This window comes from Zootoca vivipara, chromosome 2 (genome assembly GCF_965207765.1).
Source record: "Zootoca vivipara chromosome 2, rZooViv2.hap1.1, whole genome shotgun sequence".
Lineage (NCBI taxonomy): Eukaryota > Metazoa > Chordata > Lepidosauria > Squamata > Lacertidae > Zootoca > Zootoca vivipara.
The window spans coordinates 12,840,954-12,863,956 of record NC_142584.1 but is presented as its reverse complement, the minus strand read 5'-3'; the positions used below and the strand labels follow the sequence as shown (position 1 = coordinate 12,863,956).

Below are 23,003 nucleotides of genomic sequence, written 5' to 3'. Positions count from 1 at the left end.
CCCCACAGGCCAAAGTTTACTTCTTTCTCCCATGCTCTCTTGAGTGGCTTTTGGATGGACTGGGCTGGGAAAAAGTTCTTTGACACTGAGGCACATCTGTCATGGACGCTTTAACTGAGATTCCTGCATGGCCATGGTCCCTTCCAACTCTATGGTTCTGTGATCTATGTCCTTGCCCTGGTGGTGGTTGGAGGATGGTTGGTGGCTCAGATTGAGGTTGAATCCTGACAAGACAGAAGTACTGTTTTTGGAGGACAGGGGGCGGGCAGGTGTGGAGAACTCCCTGGTCCTGAATGGGGTAACTGTGCCCCTGAAGGACCAGGTCTGCAGCCTGGGAGTCATTTTGGACTCACAGCTGTCCATGGAGGCGCAGGTCAATTCTGTGTCTACAATTCTGTAGACAGCTGGCTGTCTACCAGCTCCATCTGGTACGCAGGTTGAGACCCTACCTGCCCGCGGACTGTCTCGCCAGAGTGGGGCATGCTCTGGTTATCTCCCACTTGGACTACTGCAATGCGCTCTACGTGGGGCTACCTTTGAAGGTGACCCGGAAACTACAACTAATCCAGAATGCGGCAGCTAGACTGGGAGTGGCTGCCGAGACCATATAACACCGGTCCTGAAAGACCTACATTGGCTCCCAGTACATTTCCGAGCACAATTCAAAGTGTTGGTGCTGACCTTTAAAGCCCTAAACGGCCTCGGCCCAGTATACCTGAAGGAGCGTCTCCACCCCCATCGTTCAGCCCGGACACTGAGGTCCAGTGCCGAGGGCCTTCTGGCGGTTCCCTCACTGTGAGAAGCCAAGTTACAGGGAACCAGGCAGAGGGCCTTCTCTGTGGTGGCGCCCGCCCTGTGGAACAGCCTCCCGTCAGATGTCAAAGAGAAAAACAACTACCAGACTTTTAGAAGACATCTGAAGGCAGCCCTGTTTAGGGAGGCTTTTAATGTCTGAAGGACTGTTGTATTTTAATATTCTGTTGGAAGCCCCCCAGAGTGGGTGGGGAAACCCAGCTAGATGGACGGGGTATAAATAATAAATTATTATTATTATTAACTGGAACCCTTCTTCCCTGCTAGGGATCATGGTTAAAGACCCCAGCGTCTATGACACCCTGGAATCTGTGCGTTCCTGCCTGTATGGAACTAGGCTGGCCGGAGGCCCTGCTGCCCCCTTTGGGGTGCTGTTGCCAGGATCGGGGAGCACCTACAGCAGCGTGGGCTGCGTCAGCACTGCCACGGACGAGAGCGAGGATTCCCTCTACCAGACCTGCTTCTTTGACTCTGCCGACTCCCTGCACATTGTCCCCACAGCCACCCAGCCCTCGCGCACCCGCCCAACAACACTCACCCGCAGCGCCAGCGTCAAATGCACAAGCAGCAGCCACAGCAGCAGCAATGGAGTCGCGCGGTTCTGGGACAGATCATGCGACCAAAAGAACTCCGCAGCCGTGCCAAGGCCCAGGAAGAGCAAACCGGGGAGCTTCCGCAAGAGACTGCTCAAATTCATCCCTGGGCTGAACCGTTCCCTGGAGGAAGAAGAGAGCCAGCTGTAATAGGAGATAGTGGCAAGGGCAATTTGGGGTGGGGTGGCCGGCCGTCTCAGCTTTTATAAAGCTGGCTAATTTATTTATTTATTTATTTGACCAGCAAAGTGGATTCAAGCACCCACCACCGGGTTGGTTCTCAGTGGACTCAAGATCCCGAGCGCCAGCAGGTGTTAGGCTGTGTTTCTCGGGATCCAGATCTGGCCGCAAACCTCGAGGAGAGAAGCGATTGGGGCGGGGGAATTAGCTGGAAAGGAAATGCGACAAATTGTAAAGCCAAAGAAGCACAAGTGATTTGGTATTCTTTGTTTCGTGGAAGGATTGTGGGTTTAAGAGTAAGATTCTTCCACGGAGCAGGGTCGACCTAATCTGTGAACGCTACTCAGTTTGTTCCTTGCTGTATTGAAAGGATTAGGGTCAGGTTCCCTGAACTTGGGTCTCTAGCTCTTTGGGGACTAACAAATCCCATCGTCCTGCTAGCTACGGATAATGGGAACTGTAGTCCAAAAACAGCAGGAGGCACAAGTTTGAGAAAACCCATGATTCCTGGAGGGGGGGGGTAGAACTGGGAAACGGAGTGCTGCTTCCAGCTCCCAACCAGCCAAAAATTAAAAAGGTGGGGGGGGGGGGAGACAACAATTTATTGAGAGTTTGGGGGTGGACTTTGATTTAGGACTTGGAAGATGTATTAGCGGAAACGGCATGTTGACCCTAGGGCATGAAGTAGCATTTGAGGTATATATAAAAGGTAGAGTTAGAGGAGAGCCCAGACCTGGGATAAAAATGGCTTTTGGTGGGGAGGAGCTTTAAAAAAGCTGCAGTTATGTGGTTGTTGGTGGCAGACCTTGGACAAGGGAAGAGCTTGCGCCCGGGGTCCTTCAGCATTGACAGATTTCACAGGGATGTGGAGAATTGAAGTGTAAGACCTACCAAAATAAATTATGCCTTGCAAGGCCTTGCCCCCCAAGAGATAAAACTGCTCTTCCACTGGACGTGACTCCATCTCTGGTAGGCCCCCAACCATCTGTGTCAGGAAATATCTTGTCACATACCATACCTGCCAAGTTGCTGTCCGAGAAATAAGGGATCCGGCCGGAAGTAGCACTGCCGCCATTTTGGAACTGGGCGGAGCATGCTCAGAAGCGACTCTTGATGCTGCTTTGCCCAGTTCCAAAATGGCCGTCGCGCCGCAGCCATTTTGGAACTGGGCAGAGCAGCATCAAAAGTCGCTTCTGAGCGTGCTCCGCCCAGTTCCAAAATGGCGGCAGCGCTACTTCCGGCCGGATCCCTTATTTCTCGGACAGCAATTTGGCAGAATAAACCGGGGGAAAACAAAAAAAAAATCCGTTTTTTCAGCTAAGAACAGCTGGAAAAACGGGGATTTCCCGGAGAATACGGGAGACTTGGCAGTTATGTCACATACTGCAATGGCTTTTCTAATATCGAAAATCTGGCAGCAACATATGGGAATCCCTCTTCCCACCCCGGGGTTCTGTGCAATTGTGGTTTTTCTTTTGAGCTGCTGATCTCCCTCTTTAATCTCAGAGGAGGCCTCTTCAACCAGCCACATCCTGCCTGTCTCGTCACCTCCAGAGGCCGGATTTCTCCTCCAGTACTTTATAAAAAAAGTTGATGCTTTTATACTTTTTATCTCGATATTTTATACAGCGGCTTTTTAAAGGGCTACAACGTTGTCTGTTTTGTGTTCTCCCTGTCAGCCACGTTAAAAGGCTTTCTCTAGTTATCAGGAAATAAGAGTGAAACGTCCGCTGAGGAATAATGTTTGCCCAACAAACCCAGTTTGGGGTTTGTTTTGGTTTTAGGCTCCAGCTCCTCGGAGCCTTTAAGAGGATTCCTGTCGCTTGCCCTTCTGAACTACAAACTTGCTGGGTCCATGAGAGATAGAAGCCAGGCTGAGTCAAGTGCGCCAGCGATGTATTAACAGGATGGTGGTATCCCTGTAAAAGCTTTACTTCTCCTCATTCAAAGTGACGTTCTGGTTATAAAAGCAATCAAAAAGGGAACTTTCTTCTTTTTTTGCAACTCTAGCTCAACCTTATCTGAGGAAGTAGCTGCAGGAAGGGGAGGCGGGTGACACAGCGTAAAGAACAGCGGGCAAAGTTGCATATTCGTATCTCAAAAAGAGATGCCAAACCCTTAAGCTAGCACAGGAGATTGCCGTCACTGAGTAGGCTACACCCTAATACATGCAAAAAAACCCTGTGACCCAAGGGAAGTGGGCTCTTTTTGTACAAACATGCACAGGTATTACTTGTTCTCTTTTGATAACACATAGTAAAGACTTTTTGCAATCAAGTCGTGGTGGCGAGTCTCATTTTGCACCGGCTGCAAGCTCTCCCTGGTCTGTCTGAACCCTTCAGAGATCTGCTAGCTTCCCTGAGAAACTTATGTTTTCCAGACAGATCTTCGAACTTCATGGACGGCCAAAGCAGCAAACAGTCGCTGCTCCCCAAACCTGAGCGAACTTTTGACAACAGCCAAGTGCAGTTGGGCGTCAAGGGGTGGTTGAAGCTCCGAGAGCAGATGGATCTTTTCTCCTGCTGTCCGAGCTTTTGAGCCATCCCAGCTGGGTACTGGAGGCCTACGCAAGGCCCACCCAAGCCAGCAATTCAGCATTTCCTCAGTACTGCTGAGTCCAAGCTTTTGCTTCCCTGCGGGGTTTGGTTTGTTCCGTTCCTGTCCCTTGTGGTCACCCTTAATTGCACAGGGAACTGCCCTGCCCTGCCTGGCCCAAAATAAACCCAGATCAGAGGCAACTCTGTTTAACTTTGGAAGAAGCAGGTGCTATGCAGTCTCTCTATGGAAGCATTAATCACTATCCCCTTCCCCTTCGGCTACAGAATCACAAGGCTGCAGCCGGTTTCTCGACGGCCTTTGAAATGCTCGGCAGGTAATGATCTCCAAAGTATGCCCAAAGCAGTTTTAGAGCTTTAGACAAGTACCGTATTTTCCCGTGTATAAGACGAGCTTTTTTTGACCCAAAAATGAGGTTCGAAATTTAGGCTCGTCTTATACACAGGTAGTCCTGAGGGGGGACACGTGGATGTTTTTTTGGCGCGAGCCCAGATTGTAAGCAACAATTGGCCGCTTGATTGTTTTTTTTGGGGGGGGTACCGAAAATCACTCACCCATCGGAACGAAGTGTGAGCCCAAGATTGTAGGCGGTGATTGTAAGCGACACGAGTGGTTGTGTGCTGCGTTCTGGTGGGTGAACGGTTTTCTGCATTCCCCCCAAATAATCCCCATTTTCTAAATTTTGAGGCCCCCCAAACAGGGGGAGTCTTATAGACGAAAAAAGCGGTACTCTGAAATGTGCTCAAGCTTGAAAAAGATTGCCCCTGGAAGCTGTGGGGAACAGAGGGAAAGGGTCTTTCTGCGTGAGTATCTGGAGGCGGTTGGAGGTTAATGGATTAAAGTTAAATCCTGACAAGACACAAGTACTGGGGGGGGGCACTCCCTGGTCAATTCTGTGTCCAGGGCAGCTGTCTACCAGCCCCATCTGGTACGCTGGCTGAGACCCAACCTGCCCACAGACTGTCTCGCCAGAGTGGTGCATGCTCTGGTTATCTCCCGCTCAGACTACTACAATGTGCTCTACGTGGGGCTACCTTTGAAGGTGACTCAGAAACTGCAATTAATCCAGAATGAGGCAGCTAGACTGGTGACTGGGAGCGGCTGCCGAGACCATATAACACTGGTCCTGAAAGACCTACATTGGCTCCCGGTACATTTCCAAGCACAATTCAAAGTGTTCGTGCTGACCTGTAAAGCCCTAAATGGCCTCGGCCCAGTATAACTGAAGGGGCATCTGCACCCCCATTGTTCAGCCCGGACACTCAGGTCTGGCTCCGAGGGCCTTCTGACGGTTCCCTCACTGCGAGAAGTGAGGTTACAGGGAACCAGGCGTAGGGCCTTCTCGGTAGTGGCACCCGCTCTATGGAACACCCTCCCATCAGAAGTCAAGGAGATAAACAGCTACACAACTATTAGAAGACATCTAAAAATAAAATAAAAGAAGACACCTGAAGGCAGCCCTGTACTGTATTGGGAAGTTTGTTTAATGTTTTATTATGTTTATATATATATTGGGAGCCGCCCAGAGTGGCTGGGGCAAGCCAGACAGATGGGCAGGGTGTTGCTGTTTGCTGTTATCAGGCTCTTCCACAATTTTGGGGCTATCAATTAAAAGGCCAAGCTCCAAGCCCGGGACTAGGGGACTTGTGTCTAGATGCTGGTGGATTACAACTCCCAGCAGCCTAGTCAGTGTCCGGGATGATGGGAATTGCAGTTCAGCAACACCAGGAGGACCAAAGGCTCTCCACCTCTGGGGCAAGCCTGGGTAGATCATTATGAACCTTCACCAACATGGTTCCTGCCAGATGTTTGGACCACAACCTCCATCAGCTCCAGATAGTGGAGCTGATGGGAGTTATAGTCCCAGGGACCTGCAGGGCACTAGTTGGTGAAGGCTGCTCTGTAGCCACAATTTCTTGGCCTACCCAGCATTTGTATGGCCTGAAAGCACCTGAGGCTGGAACCGTTCACATGATACATTTAAAGCACTACAATGCCACTCATGGCTTCCCCCAAATAATTCTGGGAGTTGTAGTTTAAGGGTGCTGAGAATTGTTAGGAGGCTCCTATTTATTGCCCTCACAGAGCTACCATTTCAAGAGTTCCCGGTGAAGAGGGATTGGTGGTTAAACCACTATGAGAATTGTAGCTCTGGGGGGGGGAATATGGGCCTCCAAGAACTCTCGGCACCCTTAAACTATAGCTCCCAGGATTCTTTGGGGGAAAGCTAGGAGGAAAGTGGTGCAGTGCTTTAAATGTGTGGTGCGAAAGAGGCCACTGTTAAACAGGATTGGGTCCGGTCACTGCCTAGGCACTTGACCAAATGTACACTCTTAAGTTCCATAACAAATATGGGATCTCAGCATACCTGCCAAGTTCCGGCCTGAGAAATAAGGGACTGGACCGGAAGTAGCGCTGCCGCCATTTTGGAACTGGGCGGAGCATGCTCAGAAGCGACTTTTGATGCTGCTCTGCCCTGTTCCAAAATGGCTGCTGCGCCAGAATTAACCGGGGGGAAACAAAAAAATCCGTTTTTTCGGCTGGGGACAGCTGGAAAAACGGGGGTTTTCCGTGGAATACAGGAGACTTGGCAGCTATGGATTTCAGTGTAGTCAATTAAATACCCTGCCTAAGGGTTATAAGAAAGTTGATATATCCCAACTTGGGCCACATAGGATACAAATGTGATAAAATTGCTCTAGATGAAAAGAGAAGAGTCTGTGATTATAAGATTGCTTCTCCAATACTTCCAGAGCACCAACAGCAAAGTGATTATCTGTGTGTGTTTATATAATCTCAAAAGTGCTTATTGCCAGTTTTTTTGGCCCTGTCCATCCATCTGCTCAAAGCAGCATGCAGAAAAGGGCAAAAACCACATAAAACACGACTTTAGGAGCTCGTGACAAAAAAATGCAGCGTCAAAGAGGGAAAGGAAACTCTCCACATCAGCTACACTAATGCTGCTAAATGACAGCAATAAATCTTTATTTAGAAATGCTTAGAGTTCATTTTAGGGTGAATTTGCCTTAGCCAAAGAATTTCATACGGATTGTACTGAGTTCCACAGTGGCTCTTTTAAACGGATTAACAATGCAACAATGCAATGTGTGCCTATGGGAAAGCGCTCCCAACTGAGTTCAAGGAGGCTACTCCCTAGTTAAGGCAATTGGGATTACAGACCCCAACGATAGCACAGAAGCATTTTCAAATAGTGTCCCCCAGCAGACCCAACCGATCTCTCAGGAGAGGGGCATTCCCAGAGATAGAGAAGGGACTGGAGCTATCAGCAGTGCTTGGGTGTAATTCTTAAGATTCTATAGCCTTAGGCTAGAACTGCACAGTATCTTGGCCAATGTGATTCTGAGCTAATAATGTGGTTGCTATTCGTGACCTATAGGCAGGGCTGTGGCTCAGCAGCCGAGCATCTGCTCTGCATACCAATGGCCCCAAGTTCAGCTGCATGGTAGCTCCTGGTAAGGCTGCGAAAGACTTCTGTCTGAAGCCCTGGAGCTCCACCAGGGCCAGGGGTGGGGAACTGTTGGCCTTCCCAGTGTCCAGCCGTCAACTAGGCATGGGCCATGCTCCAGGCTGAGCAACAACTGGAAGACCCACAGGTTCTGCGCTCCTAACATCGACAACCATTGACCTAGATAGGCCCAGTGGCCTGAGTCTCTATTAAGACATGGTCTAGTGTTCCCTTGTCTAGTATTCCAAAGGCGGAGGCTACTTCTTGCTGCTGTTAGCCGCCCACCTGACCGAGTTGCTGCTACTCTGGGCGGCTCCGAACAAAATATTAAATATTAAAAGCACAATAAAACACCAACCATTAAAAAACTTCCCTGAACAAGGCTGACCAGTCAAATAGTTGTTTCTCTGTTTGACAACTGATGGGGAGGGCGTTCCATGGGACAGGTGCCACTACCGAGAAGGCCCTCTGCCTTGACTAACCCCACCCAAGCCTGCCAATCCCCCTGGCAATGCCTTCCAGGTCATTCTCCATCCAATGCTTCATTCCAGTTTGGGATCCATGGTGGGTGGGTGCTTAAAACTGCACAGGTGTTTCTGGAATCCTGAAGGAGCGTCTCCACCCCCATCGTTCAGCCTGGACACTGAGATCCAGTGCCAAGGGCCTTCTAGCGGTTCCCTCACTGCGAGAAGTGAGGTTACAGGGAACCAGACGGAGGGCCTTCTCGGTAGTGGCACCCGCCCTGTGGAATGCCCTCCCAGCAGATGTCAAGGCAGTAAGCAACTATTTTACTTTTTAAAGACAACTGAAGGCGGCCCTGTTTAGGGAAGTTTTTAATGTTTGATGCTGTATTGTTTTTAATATTCGGTTGGAAGCTGCCCAGAGTGGCTGGGAAAACCCAGCCAGATGGGCAGGGTATAAATAAATTATTATTATTATTATTATTATTATTATTATTATTATTATTATTATTATTTATCATCATCATCATCTATGTGGAGGGGAAGAACTTCCAGCCTTCCTTGTGCAATTTTCCAGGGACAGTTCCGGTTTGACAGAAGCCACCCTGGATTCTGATTTGATCCCAGAATGTCCCGCTTTTCTTTAGGATGTCCCTATTTCCATTGGAGAAATATTGGAGTGTATGGAGGACAGATCCTGAAGCTGAGGCTCCAATACTTTGGCCACCTCATGAGAAGAGAAGACTCCCTGGAAAAGACCCTGATGTTGGGAAAGATGGAGGGCACAAGGAGAAGGGGGAACGCCACCCAGAGTGACTAGGACAACCCAGTCAGAGGGGTGGGGTATAAACAGCAAAATTATTATCATCTTCATCACTGAATAGGACGTCCCTATTTGCATCCGAGAAAAGTTGGAGGGTATGTTAAGTCGGCCTCTTAACATCCTGATTTGCCCCCTTCAAAGCTGCAAATAGGCAGGTATTTGGACCTGTTATTTCCTCCCAGTGCCCCTCCTCCCACAATATTCATCCTTCTTTTGCCAAGGGCACCCAGTGAACTAACTAATTGGCTGTGTTTTGGAGGGGTGTGGGGGCTGCTAAGGCTTACGCTTGATCCTGGGCCTGGCTTACTGAATGAAAGCACACAGACACACTCTCCATCTGTCACCTGGCAGGTTGAGACCAACTGTTCCACTTGTTCAGAGAAAAACACACACACACAAACTTAGCTGGCTGGCTGGGTGGGTGGAGAGCTCTTGGCAAAAACCCTTGCCGCAAACAATCACCGTACATCTGGGATTAAGGACCCAGAAACCCAGGTTTCCATGCCCCCTACTGCAAATCCCTTTCAGTGCAGGTGGGAGAATCTGAAACTTGCCCCTTCTATCTCAATTACAGTGGTATCTTGCAAAATAAAAAAATTCCTTCAGTAGCACCTTAAAGACCAACTAAGTTTTTATTTTGGTATGAGCTTTCGTGTGCATGCACACTTCTTCAGATACACTTGAAACAGAAGAAATCTGAAGAAGTGTGCATGCACACGAAAGCTCATACCAAAATAAAAACTTAGTTGGTCTTTAAGGTGCTACTGAAGGAATTTTTTTATTTTGCTTCGACTCAGACCAAGACGGCTACCTACCTGTAACTAGTGGTATCTTGGTTCTCAAACTTAATCCGTTCCGGAAGTCCGTTCCAAAACCAAAGCGTTCCAAAACAAAGGCACACTTTCCCATAGGAAGAAAAATGGATTAATCCGTTCCAGACTTTTAATAACAACCCCTAAGACAGCAATGTAACATTAATTTTACTATCTAATGAGACCATCGATCCATAAAATGAAAGCAATAAACAATGTACTGCAGTCACACAATCAATCAGTAGCTGAACTGGGTTCCACACAGTCACAAAAACAAAACAAACAAAAAAAGCCGCAAAAAACAAAAACGCAAAATCAACAGCAAAAACAGACAGACCTCAGCGTAACACTCTAATCGTCAGCGTAACACTCAAAACGGAAGTGTGGCACTCAAAACGGAGCACACTCGGCTTCCAAAAAAAGGCCGCAAACTGGAACACTTACTTCTGGGTTTGCAGTGATTGGGTTCCAAGTTGTTTGAGTACCAAGGCGTTTGAGAACCAAGGTACCACTGTAATGGCTGCCAGCTTTTCTGCAGGCCTTGTTGCTCTGCCTTTAGTTGCCAGCTGAAGACAGGCAGAAATCAGCAGGTGAATCTTTTTGTTTTTTCATCAAACATCTTAGCAGGTGCTAATTATTACTGCTTCTTCTGTGGGAAAGCATCAAGGGCTCATTTCGGCACTTCAAGCTGTATTAAAGGAACAGCCTTTGTTTTTTCCTGATTATCTGGGAAACCTAAGGCCAATTAGTCTCTAGTTTCAAAATACAGCTATAGAAATACTTCCCCCCCCCCGAAAAAAAATTAGATTTGGAAACTGCAATAATTAGTTATTAATAAGGAACTCAAGAAGGGGAAATGAGGAAGTCCGAAATGTTTAGATTAGAAATTGGAAAATATAAGTATGTCTTTTATATTTTTATTTTGACTTTTTCTTTCTATTTCTCTTCCACTTTTTTATATAAAATTGAATAAGAATTATTTAAGAATAAGGTTATGAATTGGGAGATAGGATGCAATTTTATGATGTTTAACCAAGATTTGGAAATGCAAGAATTAATTTTTAACAAGGATTGTAAGAAGGGGAAGTGAAGTAGTTTGAAGAGATAAGATGTGATAATATTGTCATTTTTGCTTTTTTATTTTTTTTATTCTTTTTAAATTTTTCTTTTTTTCTTTTTCTTTTTTTCCCTTTATGTAAAATTCAATAAATATTATTTTTTAAAAAACAAAAACAATAAATAAATAAAATCAGAGCCTCATTTTTGAGGAGGTCCCCTTTGCAAACTACCACCTTGGGGGGGGGCACCCTTAGGCAGCCACTTACACATAACCAAAAACCTTGCACATCTAGAAATAATTAGCATTAGAAATAAGTACTGTAAGTAGAAATGCAACATTTCTCACCATATCTGCATTCCTCTGCTGTCTTCCTCCTCCTCCATCTTTAAATCGGAAACTTGTACCAGCCAGTCCTTTGAAGCAAGGATTGTCCTTTAGAAACTGGATGCATGCAATGTGCTCTCTCTGCCTATGGACAGCAAATTCTCCTCCTCTGTGGATGAGCCCTGTTGTTAAATGGCAGCAACGGAAGCCCAACGAAAGCAGTTCCGCTGGGAAGCCACTGTTTTATTAATTTCCCACAATGCCTCTGACGTAGCATTGCTCTGGGGCATTGTGGGAAATTTAAAGAGCCCTTTTCCAACCTGGGGTGGGGAATTAAAGAGCAGTCACCACCTACTCTACTGCACCAATTCTGTGGATCCTAATACCCTTCTGGGATGCTGCATGAAAAGACCAGGGCTATTTCTAAATTGCATTGAATTGTAAAATTCAGCATTCAAAGCCTGGTTTACACACACACACAGCTGTGTGTGTATGCCCTGATTACTTGGTCATTGGTCACAGCTGAATGGAGAATGAGCCACATTGGAAAGAAACCGGCTTAAAGTCAAAGAACATTTAACCATGGCATTAATATCTAGGGTACGCAATCCAGCCTTGAGTGCTACTAGGAGTTTCCCAAATCAGTCCTGGCGACTTCACCCTTTTCAGGGGACACATCCAGGCTAAAATCCACTCCAGGACAGCGGCAGCCGTACATTTGGGGGGGTGGGTGGCTCCTGAAGCTTCAACAGCATTGGGGTCCCCTTTCACAACCAGCAACAAACAAGGCCTGGGTTACCGCTGTTACCTTCTTCAACGTAGCTGTTCCCCGACAAATCGCTGCAACTTTACAACCTCTGGGCTACTGGCTCTCGGGCTTTGGGACTGTGGAAATATATACAGCAAAGAATTAATCAGCTTGAGTCGTGTGACTCAAATCGGGTTTACTAGACCCCCTCAATTTTAAGCAATGTGAACTGAAGTTGTTTCTGGGGCCCATCCGGGATTAGGGGCCCGGAAGCTCAGAGCCTTCAAATGTCCCTTTATCCCAGGGACAGTCCTGGATCGACAGGAGCTGTCCTGGTTTCTGATTTGATACCATAAAGTCCCGCTTTTCCTTAGGAACTCCCTGTTTTCATCGGAGAAATGTCGGAGGGCATGGAATAGGACATTCCCAGGGCTTTTTTTCAGCTGGAACTCACCAGGACTCAGTTCTGGCATCTCTCAGTTCTGGCACCATTGCCATTATAAGAGAACAAGGGAGGTTTTCATGGTGCGTCCTGGCACCTCCTTTTCTAGAAAAATAGCACTGGGCATTCTTTTTCGATTGGAGAAATCTTGGAGGGTATGGAAGCTTAAGGTTCATTATAGAATCATACAGTTGGAAGGGACCTTGAGGATCATCTCGTCCAGCTCCGGAAACAAATATGGACGTGTGGATCCAGAATTGGCCTCCACGGTCACTTACGGACTCACTGTTAAAACTTGTGTTTTTATGTAAGACATGGGTAGCCAAACTAAGGCCCAGGGGCCGGATCCGGCGCAATCGCTTTCTCAATCCGGCCCGCGGACGGTCTGGGAATCAGCGTGTTTTTACATGAGTCGAATGTGTGCTTTTATTTAAAATGCATCTCTGGGTTATTTGTGGCACATAGGAATTTGTTCAATTTCCCCCAAAAAATATAGTCCGGCCCCCCACAAGGTCTGAGGGACAGAGACAATCATACTCGGCTACAAGTGATTGCCAAAGAAGAAGAATGCAGGAATATGCAGCTGTCCCATATGCCGATCGAACCTGCAATCTTTGCATTATCAGTACCATGCTTGAACCAACTGATTTACATAGTAGATCCACCCCAGCTCCTGGATACAGAAATGAGTCTGAAAAAAGCCCTGAGGTGGTGGCTCCCATCACAGTGCCATGTGAGCAGGAGAAGCAACACAGCTGCCCCAACATTCCCTCCCATGCAAATGAATGGGTTGCCTTCCATCTAGCATGCAAATGAATGGGTACTTTCCATTTAGCATTTAAAACAAGAGAGAAGGGATGTCGTACATGGGTATAGTGCATGCTTTGCATGCAAAAAGGCCGAAGTTCAATTCCTGGTGTCTAGCAGGTTAAAAATAAATAAAAAAAGATAAAGGTCTCCTGGACGGTTAAGTCCAGTCAAAGGCGACTTTGCTGTGGCGCTCATCTCGCTTTAGGCCGAGGGAGCCGGCGTTTGTCCGCAGACAGCTTTCCGGGTAATGTGGCCAGCACGACTAAACTGTTTCCGGCGCAAAGGAACACCGTGACGGAAGCCAGAGTGCACAGAAACGCCGTTTACCTTCCCGCTGCAGCAGTACCTATTTATCTACTTGCACTGGCGTGCTTTCGAATTGCTAGTTTGGCAGGAGCTGGGACAGAGCAACGGGAGCTCACTCCACCGCGGGGATTTGAACCGCCGACCTTCTGATCAGCAAGCCCAAGAGGCTCAGTGGTTTAGACCACACCGCCCCCCACGTCCCTAGCCTCAAAAGACCTCTGCCTGAACCCCTGGAGAGCTACTGTCAGTCATTGCAGACACTACTGAGCTAGGGCTTGATGTGATATAAGACATCTTCCTGGGCACAAGAAACTGCCTGCCTTTAGTAGGAAGCACACGAGTCTTTTTAGCCACCTGTCGCAGCCATGGGTAGTGTTATTGCCCGAGGCTAGGGCTGGTTCTTGGTCGATGAGCTTACATAGCGGGTGGGTTGTTGCGAGGGTGCAGGTCAGGATGTGGGCGTCAATTGTTGCTGGGTAATCGCACAATCTGCAGCTGGCGGAGTTTGGAGAGGCTCTATAAATTGGAGTCACGCCATTAGAAGCAAGCAGGTGCTGCTGTTATCTCAATGCTCACCTGGCCCTGGTTGCCATAGTACCTGGACCCTGGCGGTTCAACAATATTCCTGCAGCACGATTCCTGTAAGCGAAGAGGAAATAACATGAGCAGCAAACAGGGTGGCCACGCAAGGACTGAGGCAGGAGGAGCGCCAACTTTCTCTCCTCTGGCAAAGCATCTCTTCCTCTAACAGCAGCCCAACAGGCTGGAATTCTGCGGGTGAAACTTCCGGGCCATCTCCGTGCCTGCGGAGCTTTTACCTGCTAGATTGCTGCAGTTGAGGCATGTGTGTTATTTATTTACTTATTGAATTTATATACCGCCCTATACCCGGGGGTCTCAGGGCAGTTTGCAGAATAAAATCAAAGATATAAAACCGCAAAACACATAATAAAAATAAAAACAACAACCCAACAGCCCCCCCCAACAAACAAACAAAAACATTTTAAAGGGGCTTTACATCTATTGATTGCACTTGGAAGCACAAAATGCATTGACAAAGATATATAAATAACATTCAATAAATCTTTACAATGTAGGACACATCATAAAAACTGATCCATTGCAAAATAAACATCATGTAAATAAAATATATCAATATTTTCTTAAATTGCTCCCAGTAAAGCATAACATCCGACGCTTCAGAATTCAAACATAAACCTTCTGTCTGGCTAGCCTTTCCTTCTTTTGCCTTCACCTTATGTAAATATTTTAGTTTAATCAATTATACCACACACATCCCAAACAGACAATCTGCTATTGATAGCCATTATTAATTTTTCATTCATTATGTAAAAATCATTACTACTTTCGCATCCTGCCTTTCACATCCATGGGATTCCCTGCACCTGTTGGACTTCTGCCTGCCGGCTGCAGTACCTACATTTAGACCACATACTGAGACTCTGGAGTTTACCGTATTTCACCAGGAAAGTGTGCCATTTCTGCACAAGTTCCTGCAAGGTTGTTCTATTCCCAGCCTGAGAAGAAAAGTCGCTATTATCCCATAGGTGGAGGGTTCTGTGCTGGAAACGGATTGGAGTGCATTGCTACATTTTAGACTCTCATAAAAGCTCTGATTGTTTTGTTATCCTAGCTATCCTTGGCGCAACCTGAAATCTGTTCCACACCTTGCCGAGGCTCATCTAACATGTTCTTTTAATTGTGTGAAAGCAATTAACAGGCTTATTTTTAAAAATTCAAAGAGCTGCCTCGTTGGTCTCCCGATTGGGGCCGCTCCACTAGGAGGGGGGGAATCTAACCCGTTCATCCTTTGCTGCCGCCCTACAGAAAATCATCAGCTCTCGGCATTCCTCCTATTTCATTTTTCAAGGCAGGTTCTCACATTTGCTTTACGGTTCTCGCCATGCTACAGTTGCCCACTCCAATGTTCTCTAACACAGAGATTGAGAGAAGCTGTGGGTCTCTTGGAAAACAGTGGGGACCTTGGATCTCAAACACCTTGGAACCCAGCTTGCAAACTTTTTTTAAAAGCCGAACATGCTCCGTTTGGAATGTTATGCTGACAATTTGAGTGCCACACTTCTGTTTTGAGTGTTATGCTGTAGTTGAAATCCGGCTCCCATCAACCTTGCCCATTGGCCAGGCAGACGTTGGGATCCAGAGAGACCCACAGGTTCCCCACCCCCTGCTCTAATGGTTCAAGGGCCTGTGGGGTGTGACTTTTGGAGTTTGTGCCCCTTCACAGAGGTCCTCACGAACGTTCCCACCGCAGATAACAACTGGGCTCGGTAGAGTCGTCAGGCTGACCACACAAAAAACCTATTTTGCTTCACTTCTCATTTCTCTTCTTGCTTCGCAACAGGAATTATATAGAATTGCTGAGCGTATGAGGAAACCTCTTCCTTGACCTTTCGTTTTGGGAACCAAGTAGCAGACAGGGGGTCTGCTTTCCTTAACCTTTGTCTCTGTTTCCAAAAGCAGGTGCAAGAGAAGGCTGGTTTGGGCCTCTAAACTGGGAGGACCAGGCCCATCAGACGTCAAGGAGATAAAGAACGACACAACTTTTAGAAGACATCTTAAGACAGCACTGTATTGGGAAGTTTTTAACGTTTGATGTTTTATTATGCTTTTATATGTGTTGGAAGCCACCCAGATGCGGGGTATAATTATTATTATTGCTGTTGTTCTTCTTGTTGTTGTTGTTAATAATAATAATAATAATATTTCAATGACTCTTTCTCCACCAGTTGGTGGAAACTTCAAGAGGGTGTCAGCACCCTGGGTAGAGCATGAGATTCTTAATCTCTGGGTCCTGGGTTCGAACCCCGCCTTGGGCAAAATATTCCTGGATTGCAGGGGGTTGGACTGGATGAGCCTGTGCCGGCTCACTTCTCACTTTATGAAGGGGACACGGGTGGCGCTGTGGTCTAAACCACTGAGCCTCTTGAGCTTGCCGATCAGAAGGTTGGCAGTTCGAATCCCCGCGATGGGGTGAGCTCCCGTTGCTCTGTCCCAGCTCCTGCCAACCTAGCCATTCAAAAGCAGGCCAGTGCAAGTAGACAAATAGGTACTGCTGCAGTGGGAAGGCAGTGACGTAATAATAGGGGGGCGTGGGGGCGGCCGGGCAGCAGGCTGGGCAGGGGGCAGCAGGCTGGGCAGGGCTGACCACCTCCGACGGCCGCTGCCACCATAGAGGAGAAGTCCCGACGCAAGCAAGACTGCCTTGCTTGCGGGGTTTGCCACGCCGCCACGCCACATGCCTCCTGTGCACGCATGTGCTGTGTGCCGCGTGCGTCAGGACTCATGAGTTGTGACGTGCAACGCATGCACGCGATGGACACCCTCCCCCCCCACGGGGTGCCTTCGCGTTTGCCACCCTGGGCAGCCAGGCGGCTAGGTGCGCCGCTGTGGGAAGGTAAACAGCATTTCCAAGTGCTCTGGTTTCCATCATGGTGTTTCATTGCGTCAAAAGCAGTTTAGTCATGCCGGCCACATGGCCTGGAAAGCAGTCTGTGAACAAACGCTGGCTCTCTCAGCCTGCAAAGCAAGGCGGGCGCCGCAACCCCATAGTCGCCTTCGAGTGAAGCTGGGACCGAGCAACGGGAGCTCAACCCGCCGTGTGGATTCGAACTGCCGACCTCCCAATCGGCAAGCCCAAGAGGCTCAGTGGTTTAGACCACAGCGCTACCGCATCCTCAGTGTTGTCTAAGACCGACTGGCAGGGGTGCTGCAGGATTTCAGACCTGGGTCTCCCCTGCCCCTACCTGGAGATGCTAGGGATTGCCACTGAGCTGAAGCCCTTCCCCTTCAATTACCATGCCCAGAAGCCACAAGCCTTCTAGCATTGCTGCTGCTGCTTGTTTGCAAGGAAGGAAGAAACCTCCTTTCACTCCATCCCTTTGGCTAGGATGCAAGCGAACTGGAAGTGGAGAAACGTCGAGAACATGCATACCAGCAGAGCTACCCTGTGCAGGTTTATTTGCGGCAGTTCCGGTGCGCTAAATATTAAAACCTCCGTCATTTGGCTTTTGGGGAAGCGTTGCCAAGTGTAGGTGGGCAACACCAAGTGACAAATGCGAACCACGCGATATAGTTAGAAAATGTGTGAGGACAAGACGCCGCCTGACCAAGGGAATGAGGAAAGGCGCGTCTGCGCGCATCTGCTCCTGACAGACCTTCTGCCGTTCTTTTGGCCTGCGTGTTGTCGTTCTGTATTTGGGTTACAAGCACTGCATCCAGGCACGGCCCCTCCCTTTCCCCTCCTCTTTTCTTAAGCAGCCGTAAAAAGCTCTTCGCCAAACCAATAAAGAAAGCTGGGGCTTTGGCATTAGCCAGCCAAGATACATATCGTAAATTGGGGTGTGGAGCCGACAAAGGAAATCAGTTGAACGATAAAATCCAGAGCAAAAAACGAGGGTGCGAAGAGAGCGTCTCCACGGAAGTCATAAACGGCAAGTGACAATGCCTGTCAGTGCATGGTTACCTTTGCTGTCTTTTTAAAAGTTGGGTGGGGAAAAGGGATTTTCTGTCAGGGGCGGTCTTTCCTGGCGTAGTTGCTGCAGCAACAGCGCAAACTGTACCTGGCACACACACACACACACACACACACACACACACACACACAAATTCCTGCAAGAAGGTAGCTGCAACATCCTGTATTCCAAGAGTTTGGGACCTCAGGCATCTAGGGGCCAGAGACAGCCCTCCAGGCCTATCTATCTGGCCCTCGGGACACTTCCCAGGCTGCACCCCTCTCCTTAAGCAACCACACTGCCACACCACCCTCCAAGTGTCCTTATTTTCAAGGGAAAGTCCCAGGTTTACAGAAACCGATTCTGGAATGCCCTGCTTCTCCTTAGGGCATCCCTATATTCAAAGTGTTGGTGCTGACCTTTAAAGCTCTTAACGGCCTCGGCTCAGTATACCTGAGGTCCAGCGCTGAGGGCCTTCTGGCAGTTCCCTCACTGCGAAAAACAAAGTTGCAAGGAACCAAGCAGAGGGCCTTCTCAGTGGTGGCACCTGTTTAGGGAAGTTTTTAATGTTTGGTATATTATTATTATTATTATTATTATTATTATTATTATTATTAGACCCAGCCAGATGGGTGGGGTATAAATAATAATAAAAATTATTATTATTATTATTAGGGAAACGTTGGAGGGTATGGAGTTATGTGACCCCCTGTGATGATCCCACCGCTACCACCAAAAATGTGATGGATCCCACCACTCACTGCTTTAACATCAGAGGCTCTCCCTGTGCTTCTCTACAAACAGGAGAAAAGACCTCGAGTGTCCAAATTGGACTTGTCTCCAGAGTACCTCAGGCGCTGCGTTCGAAACCTATGGCCACCGGTGGGAAGTCCCTCCCATGGACCCCTACTGCTACAGTAAGTTGCCTTAGGCAACTATGTGGCTCCTTCGGCTTCACTAACCAGCCCTTTGTATGACAGGAGAATAAACAAACAGTTTCCTCTTCCCCAGGAAAGCTTTGTTCTCCCCTCTTTGTCACACCTCTGTAGGTACTGAGACACTACGGAGTCAGTGAACGTTTAAGCACATTTAACTTTATTATTTAACTTATAAACATGAGTTTCTTTGGTTCTTAAAAGCACATATCTTCCTTTTATTTAACACAGACTTGTTACTACAGCTCTTGCATCCCTCTCTAACACTCCACTCTCCCCAACTGCCAACTGTCAACTGCCAACCACCTAACTGACCAAACCGCCCCTCTCTCCTTTTAAACTGGGAACAGTCCCGCCCCCATCAGAATGTTATGTCAGTCAGGCTGGAGGTGGATTAACTCTTTTCCAGCCAGGTAGGAATAAATATTTCAAAACTGTGTCAATCCGTTACACCCCCAAGCCAAGGAGATGAGTAACACTTCAACCTTTAGAAAATATCTGAAGGCAGTCCTGTATTGGGAAGTTTTTGATGTTTTATTACATTTTTATATATGTTGGAAGCCACCCAGAGTGGCTGGGGCAACCCAGTCCGATGGGCAGGGTATAAATAATAAAAGTGTTATTGTTATTGTTGTTGTTGTGTAGAGCATCCCTATTTTCATCAGAGAAATGTTGGAGGGTATGTACTCACCAGCCCAGCTCCATACCCAACCCACCCTGAGTGTCTTTGCCTACCTGGAATATGTCCTTGAACCCTGATTATGTGCCTTCACTCGCCTAGAATAGGAGAGGACAGAGGGTCCTGCACACCACTGGGATATGACACCCCCTCCTCAAGTTGCCCCAAAGGGAATTCCCCTCTTGCCCTAGCCCACCAGCCTCCCCCCACAATTTCTTTTACAATCTTTCAATGCTTAACCACACCATCACATTTCCAGGAGGCAAACACCTACTCGTTTTAACAAACCGCGTCTGTGAGGAAAGAGACTTCCCTCAACGCAAGCCACAAGAGGCAGGCCTGAGGAGAAAAGCAACACATTTGGACAGTTGAGGAAGTAGAGGCAGAGATGGGAAACCACGATGACGCCAAGGAAGATGGCGGTCGGCGTGGAGGGGAAGTTGCCGTGACCTCGGCTGCGATCTTGAGAAGCCGCCGGAGGGGGAAGCAAACCGAGGGACATCTCCAGTATCTTTCCGCTGCCTTCATTTCCCCCCCCCCCCCACCTCGCAGCATGTTTATCACGACTGAGTCGTTTTTCGTTGGCATAATGGAAAAGTAAAAGGGAGGAGGGCACAGGTGGTTTAAGGCCTGCCAAGGAGCTCCCTAAGTCACGATGCCACCGTTTCCTGACTTATACCTGAGCAAAGATGAACAAAGCACAACCTAAGAAGGCAAAAGAAAGAAGGCAATGGGACATGAGCACTTCCCTTTTGGAAAAACGTAGGTTTTTCATTAGTGATGTATGGAATTCAGTAGTGATGTATGGAAGTGAGAGCTGGACCATAAAGAAGGCTGATCACCGAAGAATTGATGCTTTTGAATTATGGTGCTGGAGGAGACTCTCGAGAGTCCCATGGACTGCAAGAAGATCAAACCTATCCATTCTCAAGGAAATCAGCCCCGAGTGCTCACTGGAAGGACAGATCCTGAAGCTGAGGCTCCAATACTTTGGCCACCTCATGAGAAGAGAAGACTCCCTGGAAAAGACCCTGATGTTGGGAAAGATTGAGGGCACAAGGAGAAGGGGACGACAGAGGACGAGATGGCTGGATAGTGTTCTCGAAGCTACGAACATGAGTCTGACCAAACTGCAGGAGGCAGTGCAAGACAGGAGTGCCTGGCATGCTCTGGTCCATGGGGCCACGAAGAGTCGGACACGACTAAACGACTAAACAACAACAACAAAGGTTTTACATTGCATTTTCAATAAGAAAACCAACATAAGAACGAATAAGCCTCGCACAGCAAAGAGCGGAGATGCAAGGATAGCAAAGAAATGCAGAAAGCACAGCATGTTAAGAGAAAATTATATGAAAATGATATATTGATGGTATCTAACACCGAGTAAATTGGCAAAAAATGTATAAATCTAAATCAAATAAGTGTTGAAAATGTAAAGAGAAAGAAGGTTCTTTTCACCATATGTGGTGGTCTTGTAGTAAGGTTAAAACTTACGGGGAGATGATATATAATGAATTGAAAAGGATGTTTAAAATAACTTTTGTAAAAAAAAAAAAAACCCAGAAGCTTTTCTTTGGGGAATTATAGGGACAGAGCTACCTAAACTGTATAGAAACTTATTCATGTATGCGACTACAGCAACAAGAATGTTACTCGCCCCAAAATGGAAAGAAGCAGAAGTCCCAGCAAAGGAAGAATAGATACAAAAACTTATGGAATATGCAGAAATGGCGAAACTTCCTGGAAGAATAAGAAATCAAGATGAAATGGTTTATTGGAAATGGTTTGTTGAATATTTTACAGATAAATTGTAAACAGATAAGAACATTGGCAGGATTGTTGTTAATAACCTGCAGTTTTATAAGAGCACATATTTAAAGCAGCTGAATAAATGAGCAAATTAAATTAATTTGGATATGCAGAAGATATTAAAAATAAATTTAAGGAACCACAGAAAGAGAGAGATGGAAGTCAAGCTTTGAAATGTTAAAATGATTGTAGAATTAGTGAAATGTATAAACCTGAAAAGCATAAATAATTTATGTATTTATTTTTTTAAAAAATGCAGAAAGCAAAATGGTAAATTACTGCATGTTTACTGTAGCCAAATGCCTTGGCACAACTGGAGGGATGGGCTGGTTGTGTTCTGTTTCATTCATGTAAGAAATAAAGCCAACCCAAATCACAAAAAAGTTAGCACGTTGTGCTTTGTTCCTTGGCTGCCTTTAAGGTTATGTGATCGACCACACACCAAGGCTATCTGCCATTCTTTACCAGAACTCAAGATTGCTCCTGTTGAAGGTTTTCCAAAATCTGGGTAGGGATAGTTCCTTGAGATGCTCCCCCCCCCTCTTCTTCACGCTTCCAAAGAGCCCTTCTCTTCATACTTTGTCGACATACCTTTTAATGCAACTCCAATGATTTTAAATATAAAATGGGCATCTGGAATGTACAGTGTGTTCCTGCTTGTCTGGACAAACCCCTTGGCTTGTGCACCAAGAGCGCCCCCTTCTGTCACAGCCAGGCAACATCTCTATCGGAGAGGAAGCCCAGGCAGGTTCTGAAAACAGTAGCTGACATTCATAGCAACCTTGCGCTGTAAGGGCCCATGTGCCTCTATAGACAGAGCAAGCAAGAAAGCACACATGCCCTTTTTGTTCATATCAAAAAATTTATCTTGAGGCACACACCTGCACCTTAACATTCAGAGCACGGTTATACCACTTTAACAAAAGCCTGGGAACTGTAGTTTGTGTAGTGTGTTAGGCGCCTCCTATCCCCCTCTCCAAGCTACAGTTCCCCAGGTGGATTAACAGTCAATCGCTCTTCCCTGAGAGCTCTGGGGATTGTAGCCCAGTGAGAGAAATAAGGGCCTCCGACCAACGGTTGCCTCCACAGCTGCCCAAGGGCACTCAAATGTTGAGGCCAGCCCTGCCTGTCCACATGGACCCAGGGTGTGATTCTGTACGAGGTAGCTGTAGAATAGTGGGTAAGAATAGTGGGTAAGAATAGTGGGTAATCTAGCTCTGAGTCCAGACTGGACAGTAGCTTAGCCAACTGGCTTATATAGAACTCAGTAACTTGCAACAGTAACAAACTTCCCCTAGCTACCCAATCCATGAACAGCACTCTCAATCCTTCATATGCATGTTGTGGACCTGAGTGAGAACTGCAGCCACAGCGGGCAGTGTAAGAACTGCAGCCACGGTGGCCAGAAGTACTGCAGTTAACTTAATACAAAACACCCATTGTGGACCTGAGTGAGAACTGCAGCGACAGTGGGCAGGGTAAGAACTGCAGCCACGGTGGCCAGAAGGAGTACTGCAGTTAACTTAATACATAACACCAGCTGCTGCTTCTTTTTAATTGAGAAGCAAAGGGGCTAGTAAGCCAAATCTTTATTGAAGGAAAGAAACAGTTGCAAATTTCAGCTGGTTCAGAATATGGCAGCTGGGCTGCTAACTGGGACTTGCTGTACAGAGCCTATTTTGCCAGTAAA

At 47.3% G+C, this 23,003-nt stretch overlaps 1 protein-coding gene and 1 long non-coding RNA gene across 2 annotated transcripts in view; one reads left to right on the top strand and one right to left on the bottom strand.

The window, feature by feature from the left end:
• Positions 1 to 2,175, top strand: part of TAMALIN (trafficking regulator and scaffold protein tamalin) — a 34,218-nt gene extending 32,043 nt beyond the window's left edge. Inside the window, exon 8 of the mRNA XM_035103399.3 lies at positions 1,081 to 2,175. Within this exon, the coding sequence (XP_034959290.2) occupies positions 1,081 to 1,556 (476 nt within the window). The 3' untranslated portion in view covers positions 1,557 to 2,175. The remainder of the gene's footprint in view (positions 1 to 1,080) is intronic.
• LOC118079317 (uncharacterized) overlaps positions 1 to 23,003 on the bottom strand; it is a 47,759-nt gene that overhangs the window by 2,262 nt on the left and 22,494 nt on the right. Inside the window, exons 3-6 of the long non-coding RNA XR_009557220.2 lie at positions 13,971 to 14,033; positions 11,897 to 11,973; positions 11,110 to 11,177; positions 1,352 to 1,529 (exon numbers count right to left, since the gene is read on the bottom strand). This is a non-coding gene — a long non-coding RNA (uncharacterized LOC118079317). The remainder of the gene's footprint in view (positions 1 to 1,351; positions 1,530 to 11,109; positions 11,178 to 11,896; positions 11,974 to 13,970; positions 14,034 to 23,003) is intronic.